Source organism: Eucyclogobius newberryi, unplaced genomic scaffold, assembly GCF_026437365.1.
Source record: "Eucyclogobius newberryi isolate DKJ021-1_F unplaced genomic scaffold, fEucNew1.0.hap1 SCAF_11, whole genome shotgun sequence".
In the NCBI taxonomy this organism is placed as follows: Eukaryota; Metazoa; Chordata; class Actinopteri; order Gobiiformes; family Gobiidae; genus Eucyclogobius; species Eucyclogobius newberryi.
Genome location: NW_027315735.1, coordinates 35,371,357 through 35,394,419, shown reverse-complemented (window position 1 = coordinate 35,394,419; position 23,063 = coordinate 35,371,357). Strand labels below are relative to the sequence as shown.

Here is a 23,063-nt window from a genome sequence, read left to right as displayed (position 1 = left end):
TGTATAGAGCATGTAAAGAGCACCTAAAGAGCACCTAAAGAGCGTGTAAAGAGCGTGTATAGAGCGTGTATAGAGCGTGTATAGAGCGTGTATAGAGCGCGTATAGAGCGTGTATAGAGCGTGTATAGAGCACGTAAAGAGCACCTAAAGAGCGTGTAATGAGCGTGTATAGAGCCAGTATAGAGCGCGTATAGAGCGTGTATAGAGCGTGTATAGAGCACGTAAAGAGCACCTAAAGAGCGTGTAAAGAGCGCATATAGAGCGTGTATAGAGCGTGTATAGAGCGTGTATAGAGCATGTAAAGAGCACCTAAAGAGCACCTAAAGAGCGTGTAATGAGCGTGTATAGAGCGTGTATAGAGCGTGTATAGAGCGCGTATAGAGCGTGTATAGAGCGTGTATAGAGCACGTAAAGAGCACCTAAAGAGCGTGTAAAGAGCGCATATAGAGCGTGTATAGAGCGTGTATAGAGCGTGTATAGAGCATGTAAAGAGCACGTAAAGAGCACCTAAAGAGCGTGTAAAGAGCGCATATAGAGCGTGTATAGAGCGTGTATAGAGCACGTAAAGAGCACCTAAAGAGCGTGTAATGAGCGTGTATAGAGCGTGTATAGAGCGTGTATAGAGCGCATATAGAGCGTGTATAGAGCGTGTATAGAGCATGTAAAGAGCACCTAAAGAGCACCTAAAGAGCGTGTAAAGAGCGTGTATAGAGCGTGTATAGAGCGTGTATAGAGCGCGTATAGAGCGCGTATAGAGCATGTATAGAGCGTGTATACAGCGCGTGTATAGAGCGTGTATAGAGCGTGTATAGAGCGTGTATAGAGCGTGTATAGAGCGTGTATAGCGCGTGTATACAGCGCGTGTATAGAGCGTGTATAGAGCGTGTATAGAGCGTGTATAGAGCGTGTATAGAGCGTGTATAGAGCGTGTATAGAGCGTGTATAGAGCGCGTATAGAGCGTGTATAGAGCATGTAAAGAGCACCTAAAGAGCACCTAAAGAGCGTGTAATGAGTGTGTATAGAGCGTGTATAGAGCGTGTATAGAGCGTGTATAGAGCGCGTATAGAGCGTGTATAGAGCGTGTATAGAGCGTGTATACAGCGCGTGTATAGAGCGTGTATAGAGCGCGTATAGAGCGTGTATAGAGCGTGTATAGAGCGTGTATACAGCGCGTGTATAGAGCGTGTATAGAGCGTGTATAGAGCGTGTATAGAGCGCGTATAGAGCGTGTATAGAGCGTGTATAGAGCGTGTATACAGCGCGTGTATAGAGCGTGTATAGAGCGTGTATAGAGCGTGTATAGAGCGTGTATAGAGCGTGTATACAGCGCGTGTATAGAGCTCCTAAAGAGCGTGTAAAGAGCGTGTATAGAGCGTGTATAGAGCGTGTATAGAGCGCGTATAGAGCGTGTATAGAGCGTGTATACAGCGCGTGTATACAGCGCGTGTATAGAGCGTGTATAGAGCGTGTATAGAGCGTGTATAGAGCGTGTATAGAGCGTGTATAGAGCGTGTATACAGCGCGTGTATAGAGCGTGTATAGAGCGTGTATAGAGCGTGTATAGATCGTGTATAGAGCGTGTATAGATCTTGTATAGAGCGTGTATAGAGCGTGTATACAGCGCGTGTATAGAGCGTGTATAGAGCGTGTATAGAGCGTGTATAGAGCGTGTATAGAGCGTGTATACAGCGCGTGTATAGAGCTCCTAAAGAGCGTGTAAAGAGCGTGTATAGAGCGTGTATAGAGCGTGTATAGAGCGCGTATAGAGCGTGTATAGAGCGTGTATACAGCGCGTGTATACAGCGCGTGTATAGAGCGTGTATAGAGCGTGTATAGAGCGTGTATAGAGCGTGTATAGAGCGTGTATAGAGCGTGTATACAGCGCGTGTATAGAGCGTGTATAGAGCGTGTATAGAGTGTGTATAGAGCGTGTATAGATCGTGTATAGAGCGTGTATAGATCTTGTATAGAGCGTGTATAGAGCGTGTATAGATCGTGTATAGAGCGTGTATAGATCTTGTATAGAGCGTGTATAGAGCGTGTATAGAGCGTGTATAGAGCGTGTATACAGCGCGTGTATAGAGCGTGTATAGAGCGTGTATAGAGCGTGTATAGAGCGTGTATAGATCTTGTATAGAGCGTGTATAGAGCGTGTATAGAGCGTGTATAGAGCGTGTATAGAGCGTGTATAGAGCGCGTATAGAGCGTGTATAGAGCGTAGACGCTTCGCACCTGCACGGTCGCAGAGTCATGTCCGTCGGTCACTCGCACGGTCAGATTGTAGTTGGACTTTCGGGCCGCGTCGAGTCGCCGGGCCACGGATAAAGTCCCCGTGTTCCTCTGGATGTAGAAGTCCTTATTCTCGTCTCCACCTGAGGACACAGTAAAAGGTTAAGGTAAACGGTTAAAGACCTTAAGTCTGACCTAAAGTCACCAGTGTCGAGGCTGTTGTCAGTGTTTTATATTCTCACCAATACATACTTCTATTTCTCTTTGTACTTCTGCGTACTTCTTTTGAGCTTTCGTATTTCATTTTCCATCAGTTGCCAACGTGTGGTGACAAACTGCTCAAATAAACATTCTGAACTGAAAACCAACAGAACACAGACGCTCAGTCACAGGGAGAGCGTGCAAACTGTGTCCATCCAGTTGTGTGTCTGTCACGGCTCAACACGAGACTGAAATGAGGGAAATAATAGAAATCTGGCTCGTTCCAACAAGCTAATAAAGTGTCCAGTTATAAACGACTTAAAAACAGCGTGAGAGACCTCCAGAAGTCACCGCAAATCTGGAAAATCTGAAACTGAGTGTTCTCCTGATGGTCTTTCTCAACTGGTTCATCGGTACTCGGCCTCATGTTTATTATTTTGATGCTCTTATTGACCCAGACCTAGAAAACACTGTTCTCTAAAGAGGAGCTGTTTAAAATGAATTGAAAATGGATCCTCATTTAAAGAAAACACACTGATAAAAGCGCGTAAAGGTAGCGCGTCAGATCCGACACGCCCGAGCGTCCTTCAGCACTCGCGCGCTCATAGTGACAAGTCGCCCGTTTCATTCGACTTGATGCCGTCCTCCAGCGACGCGAACAGTTCCCCCGCTCACCAGAGAGGGCGCTGTCGTATACAACAGTGTGAGTGAGCTAACCGCGAGGAAACGCAAGTCAAAAGCTCATTAAAGCGGCCCCAGGTCCTGTTGCCCCCGCTGCCCCCGGCCCCGTCGCCCCCTGGCCCCGCCTCCCCCGGCCCGCTGCTCCGCCTCCCCCGGCCCCGCTGCCCCACCCCCCCCCGGCCCCGCTGCCCCGCCTCCCCCGGCCCCGCTGCCCCGCTTCCCCCGGCCCCGCTGCCCCAACCCCCCCCGGCCCTGCTGCCCCGCCTCCCCCGGCCCCGCTGCCCCGCCTCCCCCGGCCCCGCTGCTCCGCCTCCCCCGGCCCCGCCTCCCTCCTCCAGATCACAATCTCGTCTTTTCTTTGAGCGCAACCTTCACTTCAGATCCAGATCTAAGAGCGGTCGTTCAAACGAGGAGAATCCGGGCTGTCACAACAACCCACACGGCTCCAGTCGAGGGTCCCAAAACACGAGGAGGGAGGAGGAGACGGGGGTCACTCTACTGTAGGAATGTGAGGAACTGTATTACGCTGTGGAATGATGCCGGGGGGGCCACGCCGCTTCACTTTTACGTCAGTTTGCGACAGATTTAATACCTACTTCATCGTTTTTATGGTTTGAACAGCAGGTAAAAGCAGGTAAAAGCACCTTTAACGCGCCCCCTACAGGTCGGACGACTCATTGAACAGTTAAGATAAATTATACTAAATTTAGTTTAAAAAAAAATACAAAACATTTGCTACAAAATGTGCTATCAAAGAATAGCATATTTTGTAGGTTTATAACTTCCTGTTTGTAATTGATGACATCACACTAGGAAATTACCCAGCAAACACTGGGCCAAAACTCTAATGTCACAATGTATTTTAAATTTGACAAATAAAAATATATGAGAGCGACTTTATTTTGTTGAATTAATGTTTAAAGAGTCAAAAATGTTTGACTGGAAGGAGTGTCCCTGGTGTGATGTCACTTCCTGTCCCTGGTGTGATGTCACTTCCTGTCATTTTCTACAGATTTTTCAGCGTTTGCTACACAAATACCTGCTCGATTGGTGTAAAAGTATAATTTATATATACGACAGGTATAATACACCAAATAAAGTCAAAATTAGAAAACTTAAAAACCTGTCATACGTCACTTTAAATGGATTATTAGGATCATATTTAATGTGAAATACACATGTTTAAAGACTAAATCGTAGCATATTAAACGTCGTTAGATGTCGTATGTGAACGTTTGTTAGACATCATGACTTGCGTGTTTGAAGGTTTGACGTATTTTTTTGTTCCGACTCAAACTGAGGAGACGAAATTTTAGTTTAGACAAAATTAAATTGATAGAAAAGAGACAGTTTTCAAACTAAGTAGGTCTTTTTTAGTTTAATCAAAAGAACTGTGCTCAGCCTTTTCTCAAACAAGTAAATGTAAAGTGCTTTTTTAATTAATTTTGCTGTTTATGTCAAATTCATCTTTCATAAAGTTTGATTTGATAAAGCGGAAGTTAAGAAAACAAGGAGGAAAGAAAACGTCGGATTTTAATGTTGTTTCGGTCGTGACGTCAATAATCGCAAATAATTGTTAAATCGCGATGTTTTTTCTGACAATAATTATTACAGTAAAATTTGAAAAGGCGATAAATCTGAACCTTTGAGTTCATTTCTCACAGTCAGATTGTGTGTGGAGCGCAAATAAGTAACAAATATTCAAAAACTCTAAAAGTAAAACGTATGAATAAATTGTCTTGAATATTAAGTGGTAATTAGAGTTATTTTCTGACATATAATCTAACAAATTCAACGTGATAATGCGTCTAATATGTCTGATTTTATGCCCAACAGACCCCAGGAAGACCAGTGCCCCCTTGTGGATGTAATGGGGCTCAGAATAAATAAATGAAAATGGTTAAAAAAAAATGATGTCTGCATTGAAAACATGTCATGTGAAAAAGCATGTTATGTTTTTACTTATGAAGCTCCTCTTTGTTTTATAAGCTTCATGATACAATATCGAACCGTCAAATTTCACGTCGACGAAGGCATTTTGAGGTGTTTATGTACCGTATTTTCCGGACTATAAGTCGCACCTTTTTCATAGTTTTGGCTGAGTTGCGACTTATACTCCAGAGCGACTTATATGTGATATTATTCATTATTTTCACACTGACGATCACAAGAGGGCGCTCTAGGCTCTAAGCGACGCAGAAGAAGAATCTGCACTTCCTCTTCCTCTGGAGTTTGTGGAGTTGTTTAGAAGTGACACAGAGGAAGAAGAATTCAATGGATTTAGTGATTTGGGGTAAAACTGATGCTTTGCTAAACTTGTTAGCATGTTCTTTATGCTATAGTTATCTGAATAACTGTTCATATGTTACGTTAACATACCAGACACTTACCACAGTTCTGTCTGTGCCTCATGTAGCTGAAGGTGTTAGCGTTAGCATACGTCATGTAGCTGAAGGTGTTAGCGTTAGCATACATACACCTATTCACCATGTTCTCTCATCTGTTATAAGTTTAAACTACATTTACAGATCAAATGTCAGTTCTTGGTCTTGGATTTTATCAAATACTTTTCCCAAAAATGCGACTTATATATGTTTTTTTACTTATAATTCAGAAAATACGGTAGTTACACTTCTCAAAATACTGCGGTTTATCAAACATTTACATTCATTCACACATTTGATGAAAGAGACATCCTTGGCCGAGTCCTTTGTGTCGTCTGCAGTTTGGAGAGTTTTTTTTTTGCTGCTTTCAGACTCGTCCTCGACCCGAGAAACGACTGTTTGGGAAAATTGTCGACGCAGAAGTGTCTGAAATTGGTTATAACTTTTATAAGCGACCTGCGGTTTTCGTTCCCCGTCGTCCCTCCTCCTCCTCGAACAGAGATCTTTTGAATAAGATCGAAAGGTTGAAAACGTAGACGCTGAACAAAACGTTTTCAACTTCAGCAGCAAATCACGCTCCGGATCAGACGAACGGCCTTTTCGAAATCTAAATGTCATTTCAGAACAAGCAAAACTAAACGCATACTTTTTAAAACATCTGTATTTATAGGTCAGTTTTTTGGCTTTTTATATTGAACAAGAAATACATAAGAAATAGGAATAATCTTGACATGTCTCGCTGCTGTTAGAATCTGAAAGTGCCCGCTAAATAAACTAACAATAATAATAATGATCATTTAGTGGTAGAATTGGTCTCAAAGTCATCATCTGTTCACTGTTTTTGAACTCAAGATGTTTTAAGCAATGAGAAAAGATGGTTTAGAAGTAAAGAGAAGGAGGAAAATGCTTCTTTAAACAGGAAATGTGCATAAGCATAATAATGATGCATTATTCTTAAAACTGTAATCTCAAATAAACATACACTTAGTTGTTTTCTCTGGTGCTGACCTGTCTGTACTTTGTTTTTATGCTCTTTTTTCTCTCTTTTTTCATTATTTTCTTCATCTTCTTTTTTCTCTCTTTTAAAAAAATGTTCATGTTCTTTTTTTTCTCTTTTTAATTTCTATTTCTTCATGTTCTTTTTGTTTCTCTTTAAACATAAATAAATCATAATGTTCTTTTTTTCTCTCTTTTAAAAAAAAATCTCCATGTTCTTTTTTTCTCTCTCTTTTTAATGTTCTTTTTTCTCTCTTTTAAATGTTTTGCTCTGTGGTATAACCTACCCTCAGTCTACAATAGCCTCATAAAACCTCTGCAGAAATCTAATGAGATGCTTGACGTCTTGACTTTCAAACCCTGATATTCCCCTGTGAGGGCGGTTCAGAGGGCGGCGTCAAAGTAGAGATGGATTCGTATGTCTTTGTGCAACTGGAGCCTCGAATGGGCTTTTCCCCGCTGGACTCCTGGCCCCGGGCGCGAGGGGCGACAAGATGGCCGCCGCCACCACCGCCGCTGTGTCGCTTGATCCGACTCGTGGCAAAAACGCCCCGGCGGCTTTTTAGGTTCAGCGATTCACTACACCGAGGCGTGAGCTAACTATGAAAAGCAAAGGAGTTCCATCGAGATAAAACCAGGTCTGATTTTGACGACACAAAAAACAAGTGTAAATGGACAAATAAAATAAAATAAAATATTGACAAAATGGGATATTATGTTTTTTATTTATTTTTTGTTGTGCTTTTAAAAAAAATCTTTTTAATGTATTTTATGTGTTTTTTGTATTTATTTATTTTGGTGTGTTTGTTGTCATTTTTTATTTATTTTGTTTTTTGTGTGTATTTTTTGTAATTTTTATTTATTTAATTTTTTTGTCATTCTTGTATTATTTTGCATTGGCCCTAAGCGAGTGGGGAGTGGACAGTAAATGAGTGAAACCGTGGGGGACGTGTCATGTTAGACTCCCGTGTTGCCGCGGCAACGGAAGTGCATCTGACAGACGAGTCTGTTCTCCCGTCCGTCCGAGAGGAGACGTGCAATCAGGCGCGTTCATTTCAGTGGCGTTTGGGACAGAAACAGCCTCGTCGGCCGTTTGGAGTAAAAGAAAACTCAAATAAATTAACAACTGATAAGGGAGAAAATTATGCAAAAAAGGACAAACTAATGAGACAAAAAAGGAAAGAGAAGTTAAAGATGGAGTTTAACAGCAACAAAAAAAAAAGATCCATACATTTTTTTCCACTTATCCAGGGCCGGGTCACGGGGGCAGCAGTCCAAGCAGGGACTCCCTCTCCCCAGACACTTCCTCCAGCTCCCCCGGGGGGATCCCAAGGCAAGACATAGTCCCTCCAGCGTGTCCTGGGTCTTCCCTGGGGCCTCTTCCCTCCCCAGGGAGGCGCCCAGGAGGCTCCGGAACAGATGCCCGAGACACCTCAGCTGGAGGAGCAGCGGCTCTACTCCGAGCTCCACCCGTGCATCTGAACTCCTCACCCTATCTCTGAGGGAGCGCCCAGCCACCCAGCGGAGGAAACTCATTTTGACTTGTATCTGCGATTTTGTCCTTTGGGTCATTACCCAAAGCTCATCATCGTAGGCGCTCATGACCATAGATGCTCATGACCATAGACGCTCATGACCATAGATGCTCATGACCATAGACGCTCATGACCATAGATGCTCATGACCATAGGTGCTCATGACCATAGATGCTCATGACCATAGATGCTCATGACCATAGGTGCTCATGACCATAGGTGCTCATGACCATAGATCCTCATGACCATAGGTGCTCATGACCATAGATGCTCATGACCATAGACGCTCATGACCATAGATGCTCATGACCATAGGTGCTCATGATCATAGATGCTCATGACCATAGATGCTCATGACCATAGATGCTCATGACCATAGATGCTCATGACCATAGATGCTCATGACCATAGATGCTCATGACCATAGATGCTCATGACCATAGGTGCTCATGACCGTAGGTGCTCAGGACTATAGGCGCTCATGACCGTAGGCGCTCATGACCGTAGGCGCTCATGACCATAGATGCTCATGACCATAGGTGCTCATGACCATAGACGCTCATGACCATAGATGCTCATGACCATAGGTGCTCATGACCATAGATGCTCATGACCATAGATGCTCATGACCATAGGTGCTCATGACCATAGATGCTCATGACCATAGATGCTCATGACCATAGGTGCTCATGACCATAGATGCTCATGACCATAGACGCTCATGACCATAGACGCTCATGACTATAGGTGCTCATGACCATAGATGCTCATGACCATAGACGCTCATGACCATAGATGCTCATGACCATAGGTGCTCATGACCATAGATGCTCATGACCATAGATGCTCATGACCATAGATGCTCATGACCATAGGTGCTCATGACCATAGATGCTCATGACCATAGATGCTCATGACCATAGGTGCTCATGATCATAGATGCTCATGACCATAGATGCTCATGACCATAGGTGCTCATGACCATAGATGCTCATGACCATAGATGCTCATGACCATAGATGCTCATGACCATAGGTGCTCATGACCATAGATGCTCATGACCATAGGTGCTCATGACCGTAGGTGCTCAGGACTATAGGCGCTCATGACCGTAGGCGCTCATGACCGTAGGCGCTCATGACCATAGATGCTCATGACCATAGATGCTCATGACCATAGACGCTCATGACCATAGATGCTCATGACCATAGGTGCTCATGACCATAGATGCTCATGACCATAGATGCTCATGACCATAGGTGCTCATGACCATAGATGCTCATGACCATAGACGCTCATGACCATAGACGCTCATGACTATAGGTGCTCATGACCATAGATGCTCATGACCATAGACGCTCATGACCATAGACGCTCATGACCATAGGTGCTCATGACCATAGATGCTCATGACCATAGATGCTCATGACCATAGATGCTCATGACCATAGGTGCTCATGACCATAGATGCTCATGACCATAGATGCTCATGACCATAGATGCTCATGACCATAGGTGCTCATGACCATAGGTGCTCATGACTGTAGGCGCTCATGACCGTAGGTGCTCATGACCGTAGACGCTCATGACCATAGATGCTCATGACCATAGATGCTCATGACCATAGACGCTCATGACCATAGATGCGCATGACCGTAGGCGCTCATGACCGTAGGCGGCGCTCATGACCATAGGCGCTCATGACCGTAGGCGCTCATGACCGTAGGCGGCGCTCATGACCGTAGATTCTCATGACCGTAGGCGCTCATTACCGTAGGCGGCGCTCATGACCATAGGCGCTCATGACCGTAGGCGGCGCTCATGACCATAGGGGCTCATGACCGTAGGCGCTCATGACCATAGATGCTCATGACAATAGGCGCTCAAGACCGTAGGCGGCGCTCATGACCATAGGCGCTCATGACCGTAGGCGCTCATGACCGTGGGCGCTCATGACCATAGATGCTCATGACCATAGATGCTCATGACCATAGGTGCTCATGACCATAGATGCTCATGACCATAGATGCTCATGACCATAGGTGCTCATGACCATAGGTGCTCATGACTATAGGCGCTCATGACCATAGATGCTCATGACCATAGGCGCTCATGACCGTAGGCGCTCATGACCGTAGGCGCTCATGACCGTAGGCGGCGCTCATGACCATAGGCGCTCATGACCATAGGCGTGCATGACCATAGGCGCGCATGACCATAGGCGCGCATGACCATAGATGCGCATGACCGTAGATGCTCATGACCGTAGGCGCTCATGACCGTAGGCGGCGCTCATGACCATAGGCGCTCATGACCGTAGGCGGCGTTCATAACCGTAGATTCTCATGACCGTAGGCGCTCATTACCGTAGGCGGCGCTCATGACCATAGGTGCTCATGACCATAGGCGCTCATGACCGTAGGCGGCGCTCATGACCATAGGCGCTCATGACCGTAGGCGGCGTTCATAACCGTAGATTCTCATGACCGTAGGCGCTCATTACCGTAGGCGGCGCTCATGACCATAGATGCTCATGACAATAGGCGCTCATGAGCGTAGGCGCTCATGACCGTAGGCGGCGCTCATGACCATAGGTGCTCATGACCATAGGCGCTCATGACCGTAGGCGGCGCTCATGACCATAGGCGCTCATGACCGTAGGCGCTCATGACCATAGGCGCTCATGACCGTAGATGCTCATGACAATAGGCGCTCATGACCGTAGGCGCTCATGACCATAGATGCTCATGACCATAGGTGCTCATGACCGTAGGCGCTCATGACTATAGGCGCTCATGACCGTAGGCGCTCATGACCATAGGTGCTCATGACCATAGGTGCTCATGACCGTAGGCGGCGCTCATGACCATAGGCGCTCATGACCATAGGTGCTCATGACCGTAGGCGGCGCTCATGACCATAGGCGCTCATGACCGTAGGCGGCGCTCATGACCATAGGCGCTCATGACCGTAGGCGCTCATGACCGTAGGCGCTCATGACCATAGGCGCTCATGACCATAGGCGCTCATGACCGTAGGCGCTCATGACCATAGGTGCTCATGACCATAGGCGCTCATGACCATAGATGCTCATGACAATAGGCGCTCATGACCGTAGGCGCTCAAGACCGTAGGCGGCGCTCATAACCATAGGCGCTCATGACCGTAGGCGCTCATGACCGTAGGCGCTCATGACCATAGGCGCTCATGACCGTAGGCGCTCATGACCATAGGTGCTCATGACCGTAGGCGCTCATGACCATAGATGCTCATGACAATAGGCGCTCATGACCGTAGGCGCTCAAGACCGTAGGCGGCGCTCATGACCATAGGCGCTCATGACCGTAGGCGCTCATGACCTTAGGCGCTCATGACCATAGATGCTCATGACAATAGGCGCTCATGAGCGTAGGCGCTCATGACCGTAGGCGGCGCTCATGACCATAGGCGCTCATGACCGTAGGCGCTCACGACCGTAGGCGCTCACGACCGTAGGCGCTCATGACCGTAGGCGCTCATGACCATAGATGCTCATGACAATAGGCGCTCATGACCGTAGGCGGCGCTCATGACCGTAGGCGGCGCTCATGACCATAGGCGCTCATAAAATCTGATCATTGCAGTGCTTCTCAGACCGTATAAATGCATCCTTGCGTTCAGTGCCTCACTCGTCGATTCTTTTCCTCAGTTCATTTTTTCTCTTTGTGTGCACACTTTAAGAACGCGGAGGAGCTTCATGGACTCTAACATAATGGCGCGTATGTTCAGAACTACGCAAGCAAAACGGAAATACTTTGAATAATAGCTTTTTTTGAACGTGTCAGTAATGATTGGCACCAAAGGAAAGGAGAAAAGAACCGATTCTACAAATCCGTGATCCTCTTCAGACGCTTATTGTGATACTATTGTCCGGAGATGTGTTTATTTGTACACACAGTACTTCAGTCCAGAGCAGATTCAGACGTGGCCTTGGCGTGACAGAGTGCGTGTGGCGTCGTTGTCAGGTTTCTGAAAGTCTTAATAAACACCATCTGCTGCACGGGCTTGATCTTTAGCTCCCCTGCTGGACACACGAGTCCCGCTGACCGACCGCCGCTGAGACTCGGGGATTTAAACACGGGCAATATGTCCCCGACGCCCCGATGTACTGAACGCCGCTCTCGTAAAGCTGACTGAATCCCGCCGTCACTATCATGTGTCTGCACGATCGGACGCGACGATCGGACGCGACGGTCGGGACCTGACGGTCTGACGCGACGGTCGGACGCGACGGTCGGACCCGACGGTCGGACATGACGATCTGGCGCGAACCGCAGACTACGGCTTCATCCCCAGACGTTCTACAGGAAATGACGTATTTGTGAGAAAAAAAAAGAGATTTAACTGACAATTTACTACAAATAAATTCCGGCAAACTCTTTCCGGGCCTTTTCCGTTCTGCTGAACCATCATAATCCCAATGAAATATTAAGTTCTCTAATGAAAATGTTGGTTAACTCTGACTCCGATGAATCGACTAAAAGTGAACTGTCCTGATCAGAAGAATACTTAAGGGTTTGAACTTGACATTGAAGAATTAACAATATTTAGAGCTGAAATATTTAAAATTGGCTTATTTTTTAATTATTGTTATTTTTATTATTACTACTATTACTACTATTATTATTATTATCTCATTATTATTACCAATGTCAAGCGTCACAAATGTAACGACGCGACAGAACGATCCGGTCAGACATTTTGGATTTGACGGTCAGATAATGGAAACACGATTATGAAGGTCGTAACATCAAGTGTCACGTTTGTGATCCAAAAATGCTGCGAAATGAGCTGATAAAAGAAAAGATGGAAGAAGATTATAGTTCTAAACCGAAGAGGAGGATGAAGTGACATTTGTGTGTTATTTGACATGAATTTAACATATTCTCTGACATCTAAACCTCAACGTATATATTATAATATATATAGTATATATTATAATATATAATATATATTATAATATATATAGTATTTTTTCATAGTATATATAGTATATATTATAATATATATAGTATATATTATAATATAGTATGTATTATGAGCATGTTTAAAGTGAAGTACGACAGGTTTTTACGATGTTCTAACTGACTTTATTTGCTGTATTTGTACCTGTTGTACATATAAATTATAGTTTTACACTAATCGAGCAGGTATTTGTGGAGAAAACGTTGAAAAATCATTCCAGTTAAAGTTTATGCAGAATTTGCACAAAGAAACTACTTTTTGTCTTTTTTGAAGTCCCTCTCATATATCTGTATTTGTCAAATAAAAAAATTGTGACATTAGATGAGTTTAGGCCCAGTGTTTGCTGGGTAATTTCCTACTGTGATGTCATCACTTACAAACAGGAAGTGAAATTATAATCAGTCCGTCCCTGGTCCGTCTCTGGTCCGTTTCTGGTCTTGTCTCTGGTCTTTCTCTCGTCCATCCCTGGTCCGTCCCTGGTCCATCCCTGGTCCGTCTTCACGTTGGACTGGCTCTGCCCTTCTTGAGGATCAGATGACACAAACTGTGCGGTTGCCAGGCACAAACACAGGTTCTCCTCCTGTTCCGTTGCCGGGTTGCCAGATTGGGCCAGAGCCAGGATCACAGCAGACATCTCTCCTCCAGCGCCTCGTCCCAGAACAGGCCGGACGTCCAGCTCAAAACGTTTGGTTTAGAGCAAAATCCGCACAAGACTTTCATGTATTTATGGACTTTTAACACGTAAATTAACGTGTAAACGATCAAATATTCACCAAAAAGTGCAACTAAAGATATTTCTATGGTACACACTTCTTCACGTCGCGTCTGGGCAGCACAGAGCGATGTTTTCCATTAAAAAAATCTATCAATGTTGTTTTTGTGGACTTAATTGTCCCTGTAGGGGTAAAATGGGAGTGTGCGTTAGGCCCATCCTTCATCCGGCGCCTCGGGGGCTGAACCTGTCAGGAGCGACCCGCGACCGCAGCGCCCCGGGACTCGTCTCCAGAAGCACCAGGATGTGCTGTGCCGGGAGGGAAACACGGGAGGAACATGCAAACGCCGCAGAGTAGGAGGTCCCACACGCTCTAGGGAACAGAACTCCAGACACATTTCTTTCTGTCAAGGTCTGAACGCCAAAGTTTACCCTGTCAATAAACTTAATAAACTCATTCATGACTAGATTGTTTGTTTCTTTTTTCCACATTTTTACAACCAGAGAGCAAAACACGAAAATACCGTAATTTCTGGACTATAAGTTGCACCTTTTTTCATAGTTATGTTCGGGGTGCGACTTATACTCAAGAGCCACTTATATGTGATACTGTTCATTATTTTCACATTGACAACCACAAGAGGGCGCTCTAGGCTCTAAGCGACGCAGAAGAAGAATCTGCACTTCCTCTTCCTCTGGAGTTTGTGGAGTTGTTTAGAAGTGACACAGAGGAAGAAGAATTCAATGGATTTAGTGATTTGGGGTAAAACTGATGCTTTGCTAAACTTGTTAGCATGTTCTTTATGCTATAGTTATCTGAATAACTGTTCATATGTTACGTTAACATACCAGACACTTACCACAGTTCTGTCTGTGCCTCATGTAGCTGAAGGTGTTAGCGTTAGCATACGTCATGTAGCTGAAGGTGTTAGCGTTAGCATACGTCATGTAGCTGAAGGTGTTAGCGTTAGCATACGTCATGTAGCTGAAGGTGTTAGCGTTAGCATACGTCATGTAGCTGAAGGTATTAGCGTTAGCATACGTCATGTAGCTGAAGGTGTTAGCGTTAGCATACATTATGTAGTTGAAGGTGTTAGCGTTAGCATACGTCATGTAGCTGAAGGTGTTAGCGTTAGCATACATTATGTAGTTGAAGGTGTTAGCGTTAGCATACGTCATGTAGCTGAAGGTGTTAGCGTTAGCATACGTCATGTAGCTGAAGGTGTTAGCATACGTCATGTAGTTGAAGGTGTTAGCGTTAGCATAAGTCATGTAGCTGAAGGTGTTAGCGTTAGCATACGTTATGTAGCTGAAGGTGTTAGCATACGTCATGTAGCTGAAGGTGTTAGCGTTAGCATACGTACACCTATTCACCATGTTCTCTCATCTGTTATAAGTTTAAACTGCATTTCAAGAGGAAATGTCTGTTCTTGGTCTTGGATTTTATCAATACATTTCCGCAAAAAATATGACTTATAGTCCAAAAAATATGGTAAAAAAAACACAAGTCGCACAGAACAAAACAACAAAAGAAGAGTCTCGTCAACAGTCTGAATTTATGTCTTTTACTGTCCAGTCCTTGACCGTTGGTTCGGTTTGTGTCGGACGTTTCTTTGTTATCGCCTTTTCGAACAGCACGTTTCAGAAGTATCCATCTGCCGTGTCCACGGCAGGAGGTCCGAGGCCCAAATATGGACAGCAGTTCTCAATTCGAGTCTGTTAATCTCCCAATATTTCTGAGCGACAGGACGGTCCCCAAACACGTGGTGATGACGTGTTACCTAGCAACCGCAGTTTCTCTGACCTCGTATGTTTTTCCCGAGCGATATGAAAGAAGTTTGATGCCGTCTCGCTCATATTTACTTTCAATTTCCATTTTGTCGTGTAACATAATTCAACCGCCGTCGTTTAATCGCTTCTTCTTTCAGATGTCGGCGATCAACCAAATATTTCGAGTTGCACACGTTTTACTCGCGGTCGGACCTGTGTTTCGGAGCCGATTTCACGACGATCGTTCAGTTTTGCCTCTCACGGCGTCTGTCATCGTCGTATTACGGAACATTCCAGGCGAAACGAGAACATCGGCCTCTATGAGACCAGAGTTCTCTCGAACCTCCAAAACATCTCTCAGATCTTTGATGAGAAACGGGCAAAAGGGCTCAAAATGTCAGGCGAAATTAGCGACGTGTAAAATGCCTTAAAGGGACGGCGCGCGCTTAACCACCGGGATAAAGAGAGGGTGGTATTTTAAAAGCTCGGGCGCCTGAAGCTCGACCTCGCTCACCTTTCAAACTGTCTCCGCAGAAGGTCGTGTGTGGCAGACTTTAACGAGCCGCACACTAATCAGCCGTCACTAAAAAAACTCTCTTTATTGGCAGTAAAACGAAGCGTGAATCGAATGAACGCCGCACGTGGTAAAGGACGAGGCCGAAGATGAACTAAGACTCTAAATATGATTGTTTTACATCGGGACCATCAAGGCCATTAGAACCATCAGGACCATTAGAACTATCAGGACCATCAGAACCATTAGAACTATCAGGACCATCAGAACCATTAGAACTATCAGGATCATCAGAACCATTAGAACTATCAGGACCATCAGAACCATTAGAACCATCAGGACCATCAGAACCATTAGAACTATCAGGACCATCAGAACCATTAGAACCATCAGGACCATCAGAACCATTAGAACTATCAGGATCATCAGAACCATTAGAACTATCAGGACCATCAGAACCATTAGAACCATCAGGACCATCAGAACCATTAGAACTATCAGGATCATCAGAGCCATTAGAGCCATCAGGACCATCAGAACCATTAGAACTATCAGGACCATCAGAACCATTAGAGCCATCAGGACCATCAGAACCATTAGAACCATCAGGATCATCAGAACCATTAGAACTATCAGGACCATCAGAACCATTAGAACTATCAGGACCATCAGAACCATTAGAACCATCAGGACCATCAGAACCATTAGAACTATCAGAACCATCAGAACCATTAGAACCATCAGGACCATCAGAACCATTAGAACTATCAGGATCATCAGAGCCATTAGAGCCATCAGGACCATCAGAACCATTAGAACTATCAGGACCATCAGAACCATTAGAGCCATCAGGACCATCAGAACCATTAGAACCATCAGGATCATCAGAACCATTAGAACTATCAGGACCATCAGAACCATTAGAGCCATCAGGACCATCAGAACCATTAGAACTATCAGGATCATCAGAACCATTAGAACTATCAGGACCATCAGAACCATTAGAACCATCAGGACCATCAGAACCATTAGAACTATCAGGATCATCAGAGCCATTAGAGCCATCAGGACCATCAGAACCATTAGAACTATCAGGACCATCAGAACCATTAGAGCCATCAGGACCATCAGAACCATTAGAACCATCAGGACCATCAGAACCATTAGAGCCATCAGGACCATCAGAACCATTAGAACCATCAGGACCATCAGAACCATTAGAACTATCAGGACCATCAGAACCATTAGAACTATCAGGATCATCAGAACCATTAGAACTATCAGGACCATCAAGGCCATTAGAACCATCGGGACCATCAGAACCATTAGAAACATCAGGACCATCAGAACCATTAGAACTATCAGAACCATCAGGACTATTAGAACCATCAGGACCATCAGAACAATTAGAACTATCAGGACCATCAGAACCATTAGAACTATCAGAACCATTAGAACTATCAGGACCATCAAGGCCATTAGAACCATCAGGACCATCAGAACCATTAGAACTATCAGGACCATTAAGGCCATTAGAACCATCGGGACCATCAGAACCATTAGAACCATCAGGACCATCAGAACCATTAGAACTATCATGACCATCAGAACCATTAGAACTATCAGAACCATCAGAACCATTAGAACTATCAGGACCATCAAGGCCATTAGAACCATCAGGACCATCAGAACCATTAGAAACATCAGGACCATCAGAACCATTAGAACTATCAGAACCATCAGGACTATTAGAACCATCAGGACCATCAGAACAATTAGAACTATCAGGACCATCAAGGCCATTAGAACTATCAGGACCATCAGAACCATTAGAACTATTAGGACCATCAGGACCATTAGAACCATCAGAACCATCAGAACTATCAGAACCATCAGGACCATTAGAACCATCAGGACCATTAGAACTATCAGAACCATCCGGACCATAATAACTATTAGAACTATCGGGACAATCAGGACCATTAGAACTATCGGGACCATCAGGACCATTAGAACCATCACGGCCATCAGAACCAGCAGAACCATCAGAACCAGCAGAACCAGCAGAACCATCAGAACCAGCAGAATCATCACGGCTATCAGAACCATCGGGACCATCAGAACCATCGGGAACATCAGGACCATCGGGACCATCAGAACCATCAGAACCATCAGGACCATTAGAACCATCAGAACCATCAGAACCATCAGGACCATCAGAAACATCAGGACCATCAGAAACATCAGGACCATCAGGGCCAGCAGGGCCATCAGAACCATCAGGACCATCAGGACCATTAGAACCATCAGGACCATTAGAACCATCAGAACCATCAGGACCATCAGAACCATCAGGACCATCAGGACCAACAGAACCATCAGGACCAACAGAACCATCAGGACCATCAGGACCAACAGAACCATCAGGACCATCAGAACCATCAGGACCATCAGACCATCAGATCCATCAGAACCATCAGGACCATCAGGACCATCAGAACCATCAGAACCATTAGAACCATCAGAACCATCAGAACTATCAGAACCATCAGGACCATTAGAACCATCAGGACCATTAGAACTATCAGAACCATCCGGACCATAAGAACTATTAGAACTATCGGGACAATCAGGACCATTAGAACTATCGGGACCATCAGGACCATTAGAACCATCACGGCCATCAGAACCAGCAGAACCATCAGAACCAGCAGAACCAGCAGAACCATCAGAACCAGCAGAATCATCAGGACCATCAGAACCAGCAGAATCATCACGGCCATCAGAACCATCGGGAACATCAGGACCATCGGGACCATCAGAACCATCAGAACCATCAGGACCAGCAGGGCCATCAGAACCATCAGGACCATCAGGACCATTAGAACCATCAGAAACATCAGGACCATCAGGGCCAGCAGGGCCATCAGAACCATCAGGACCATCAGGACCATTAGAACCATCAGGACCATTAGAACCATCAGAACCATCAGGACCATCAGAACCATCAGGACCATCAGGACCATCAGAACCATCAGGACCATCAGGACCAACAGAACCATCAGGACCAACAGAACCATCAGGACCATCAGGACCAACAGAACCATCAGGACCATCAGAACCATCAGGACCATCAGACCATCAGATCCATCAGAACCATCAGGACCATCAGGACCATCAGAACCATCAGAACCATTAGAACCATCAGAACCATCAGGACCATCAGGACCATTAGAACCATCAGGACCATCAGAACCATCAGGACCATTAGAACCATCAGGACCATCAGAACCATCAGGACCATTAGAACCATCAGGACCATCAGAACCATCAGGACCATTAGAACCATCAGGACCATCAGAACCATCAGAACCATCGTGTCTTACCGATGATGTCGAACCAGCACTCTCGTTGCGTATCCGTCGGGATGATCCCGACCATGTGATTGACACGTTCGGTTTCCATGATGACGAAGTTGAACTGCGGCTCCTCAAAAGCGATTGGCTCAGAGACGGGGGGCGGGACTGAGATCCACTGGATGTCGAGGCGCGCCGTGTTGGAGCGCGGCGACTTGCCCTGGTCCGTGGCTTTAATCTGGGAGAATTAACATAGAGATTAGATTTAGAGGTGCGCGAGCGAGACAGACACGAGGCGATGTGACGCGGAGCTTTGATTAATGAGGATTCAGATGTTCAAGATGTGACAACAAAGGACAAACAAAACCACAGACATTTCAATCTTCTACTTACAAAGAAAGAGTTTTATTGATTAAAAAACAAATACAAATCACATTGTTTATTTCTATTTGCCATTTAGTTTCAATAATGCTACTAATTTTAGTCTTTTAAGGTGTTTTGATCTAATTTTAAGTTCGATTTATGCTCCACTTTCGCACAATGCATAGCTTATATTTCCAACTGTTTACAATGTAAAAACCACCAGAGGGCGCTAGAAGTCCGTTACACTAGAGAAATGACCAAATCAGAAGAGAAAGTACGAGAAAACAAACATGGAGGCTCCACCGTAGCCTCGGTAACAAAGAAGCAAAAGGGGGAAAAGTTAAATGAGTTAATAGCTAAAGCAAGACTAAAGCAGGACTAAAGCGGGACTAAAGCAGGACTAAAGCGGGACTAAAGCAGGACTAAACCAGGTCTAAAGCAAGACTAAAGCAGGACTAAAGCAGGACTAAAGCAGGACTAAAGCAGGACTAAAGCAGGACTAAAGCAAGACTAAAGCAGGACTAAAGCAGGACTAAAGCAGGACTAAAGCAAGACTAAAGCAGGACTAAAGCAGGACTAAAGCAGGACTAAAGCAGGTCTAAAGCAGGACTAAAGCAGGACTAAAGCAGGACTAAAGCAGGTCTAAAGCAAGACTAAAGCAGGACTAAAGCAGGTCTAAAGCAGGACTAAAGCAGGTCTAAAGCAAGACTAAAGCAGGACTAAAGCAGGACTAAAGCAGGTCTAAAGCAAGACTAAAGCAGGACTAAAGCAGGACTAAACCAGGACTAAAGCAGGATTAAAGCAGGACTAAAGCAGGACTAACGCAGGACTAAACCAGGACTAAACCAGGACTAAAGCAGGATTAAAGCAAGACTAACGCAGGACTAAAGCAGGACTAAAGCAGGACTAAACCAGGACTAAAGCAGGATTAAAGCAAGACTAAAGCAGGACTAAAGCAGGACTAAACCAGGACTAAAGCAGGATTAAAGCAAGACTAAAGCAGGACTAAAGCAGGACTAAACCAGGACTAAAGCAGGACTAAAGCAGGACTAAAGCAAGACTAAAGCAAGACTAAAGCAGGACTAAAGCAAGACTAAAGCAGGACTAAAGCAAGACTAAAGCAAGACTAAAGCAGGACTAAAGCAAGACTAAAGCAGGACTAAAGCAAGACTAAAGCTGGACTAAAGCAGGACTAAAGCAAGACTAAAGCAGGACTAAAGCAAGACTAAAGCAGGACTAAAGCAGGACTAAAGCAAGACTAAAGCAGGACTAAAGCAAGACTAAAGCAGGACTAAAGCAAGACTAAAGCAAGACTAAAGCAGGACTAAAGCAGGTCTAAAGCAAGACTAAAGCAGGACTAAAGCAGGACTAAAGCAAGACTAAAGCAGGATTAAAGCAAGACTAAAGCAGGACTAAAGCAGGACTAAACCAGGATAAAGCAGGACTAAAGCTGGACTAAAGCAGGACTAAAGCAGGACTAAACCAGGATAAAGCAGGACTAAAGCTGGACTAAAGCAGGACTAAAGCAGGACTAAACCAGGATAAAGCAGGATTAAAGCAGGACTAAACCAGGACTAAAGCAGGATTAAAGCAAGACTAAAGCAGGACTAAAGCAGGACTAAACCAGGACTAAAGCAGGACTAAAGCAGGACTAAAGCAAGACTAAAGCAGGACTAAACCAGGACTAAAGCAGGATTAAAGCAAGACTAAAGCAGGACTAAAGCAAGACTAAAGCAGGACTAAAGCAGGACTAAAGCAAGACTAAAGCAGGACTAAAGCAAGACTAAAGCGGGACTAAAGCAAGACTAAAGCAAGACTAAAGCGGGACTAAAGCAGGACTAAAGCAGGACTAAAGCAAGACTAAAGCAGGACTAAACCAGGACTAAAGCGGGACTAAAGCAAGACTAAAGCAAGACTAAATCCCTTCACACGTTGATGAGACAGTATTTACTTTTCCTGGACACGTTTTAAAACCAGGAGTAAATGACGCGTCTCTGCAGATAAAGACGTCCAAACATATCGAGCGCTCTGATCGGACCTCGTTCTTCTAAAGCTCTTTCTCGGGTGTAATTTGCCTTGTCTGCTTCACAAAGGCGTCGCTGACATGCGTGAGGTGAAGGCAGGTGCGGCGGCGGCGCTTTTGAGAGGATTAACCACGCTTAATTTACCCTCTTTAGCTCCGGCCGCTTTAGAAACACCACTTCTTTACAAGAGACCAACGACTCGCGCTGAAAGAGGAGAATGTGGGCGATTCGAAAAATGCTCTGGTTTGTTCTTCACACGGCGGTTTATACGGACACAAGGAAGAAAAATAACTCTGAATGAGTTTGAGAAGGTTTGACAAGTTTGTAAGTCTAGATTTTAGTCATTTTGATGGGTTTAATGCAGTATTTTCCGGACTATAATTCGCACCTTTTTTCATAGTTTTATACTCCAGAGCGACTTATATGTGATATTATTCATTATTTTCACACTGGCAACCACAAGAGGGCGCTCTAGGCTCTAAGCGACGCAGAAGAAGAATCTGCACTTCCTCTGGAGTTTGTGGAGTTGTTTAGAAGTGACACAGAGGAAGAAGAATTCAATGGATTTAGTGATTTGGGGTAAAACTGATGCTTTGCTAAACTTGTTAGCATGTTCTTTATGCTATAGTTATCTGAATAACTGTTCATATGTTACGTTAACATACCAGACACTTACCACAGTTCTGTCTGTGCCTCATGTAGCTGAAGGTGTTAGCGTTAGCATACGTCATGTAGCTGAAGGTGTTAGCGTTAGCATACGTCATGTAGCTGAAGGTGTTAGCGTTAGCATACGTCATGTAGCTGAAGGTGTTAGCGTTAGCATACGTCATGTAGCTGAAGGTGTTAGCGTTAGCATACGTCATGTAGCTGAAGGTGTTAGCGTTAGCATACGACATGTAGCTGAAGGTGTTAGCGTTAGCATACGTCATGTAGCTGAAGGTGCTAGCGTTAGCATACGTCATGTAGCTGAAGGTGTTAGCGTTAGCATACGTCATGTAGCTGAAGGTGTTAGCGTTAGCATACGTCATGTAGCTGAAGGTGTTAGCGTTAGCATACGTCATGTAGCTGAAGGTGTTAGCGTTAGCATACGTCATGTAGCTGAAGGTGTTAGCGTTAGCATACGTCATGTAGCTGAAGGTGTTAGCGTTAGCATACGTCATGTAGCTGAAGGTGTTAGCGTTAGCATACGTCATGTAGCTGAAGGTGTTAGCGTTAGCATACGTCATGTAGCTGAAGGTGTTAGCGTTAGCATACGTCATGTAGCTGAAGGTGTTAGCGTTAGCATACGTACAC

At 44.9% G+C, this 23,063-nt stretch overlaps 1 protein-coding gene across 1 annotated transcript in view; it reads right to left on the bottom strand.

The window, feature by feature from the left end:
* The window catches only part of fat2 (FAT atypical cadherin 2), a 159,079-nt gene that overhangs the window by 114,325 nt on the left and 21,691 nt on the right, over positions 1–23,063 (bottom strand). The window contains exons 5-6 of the mRNA XM_072440032.1: positions 19,414–19,621; positions 2,234–2,373 (exon numbers count right to left, since the gene is read on the bottom strand). Of these exons, the coding sequence (XP_072296133.1) occupies positions 2,234–2,373; positions 19,414–19,621 (348 nt within the window). The remainder of the gene's footprint in view (positions 1–2,233; positions 2,374–19,413; positions 19,622–23,063) is intronic.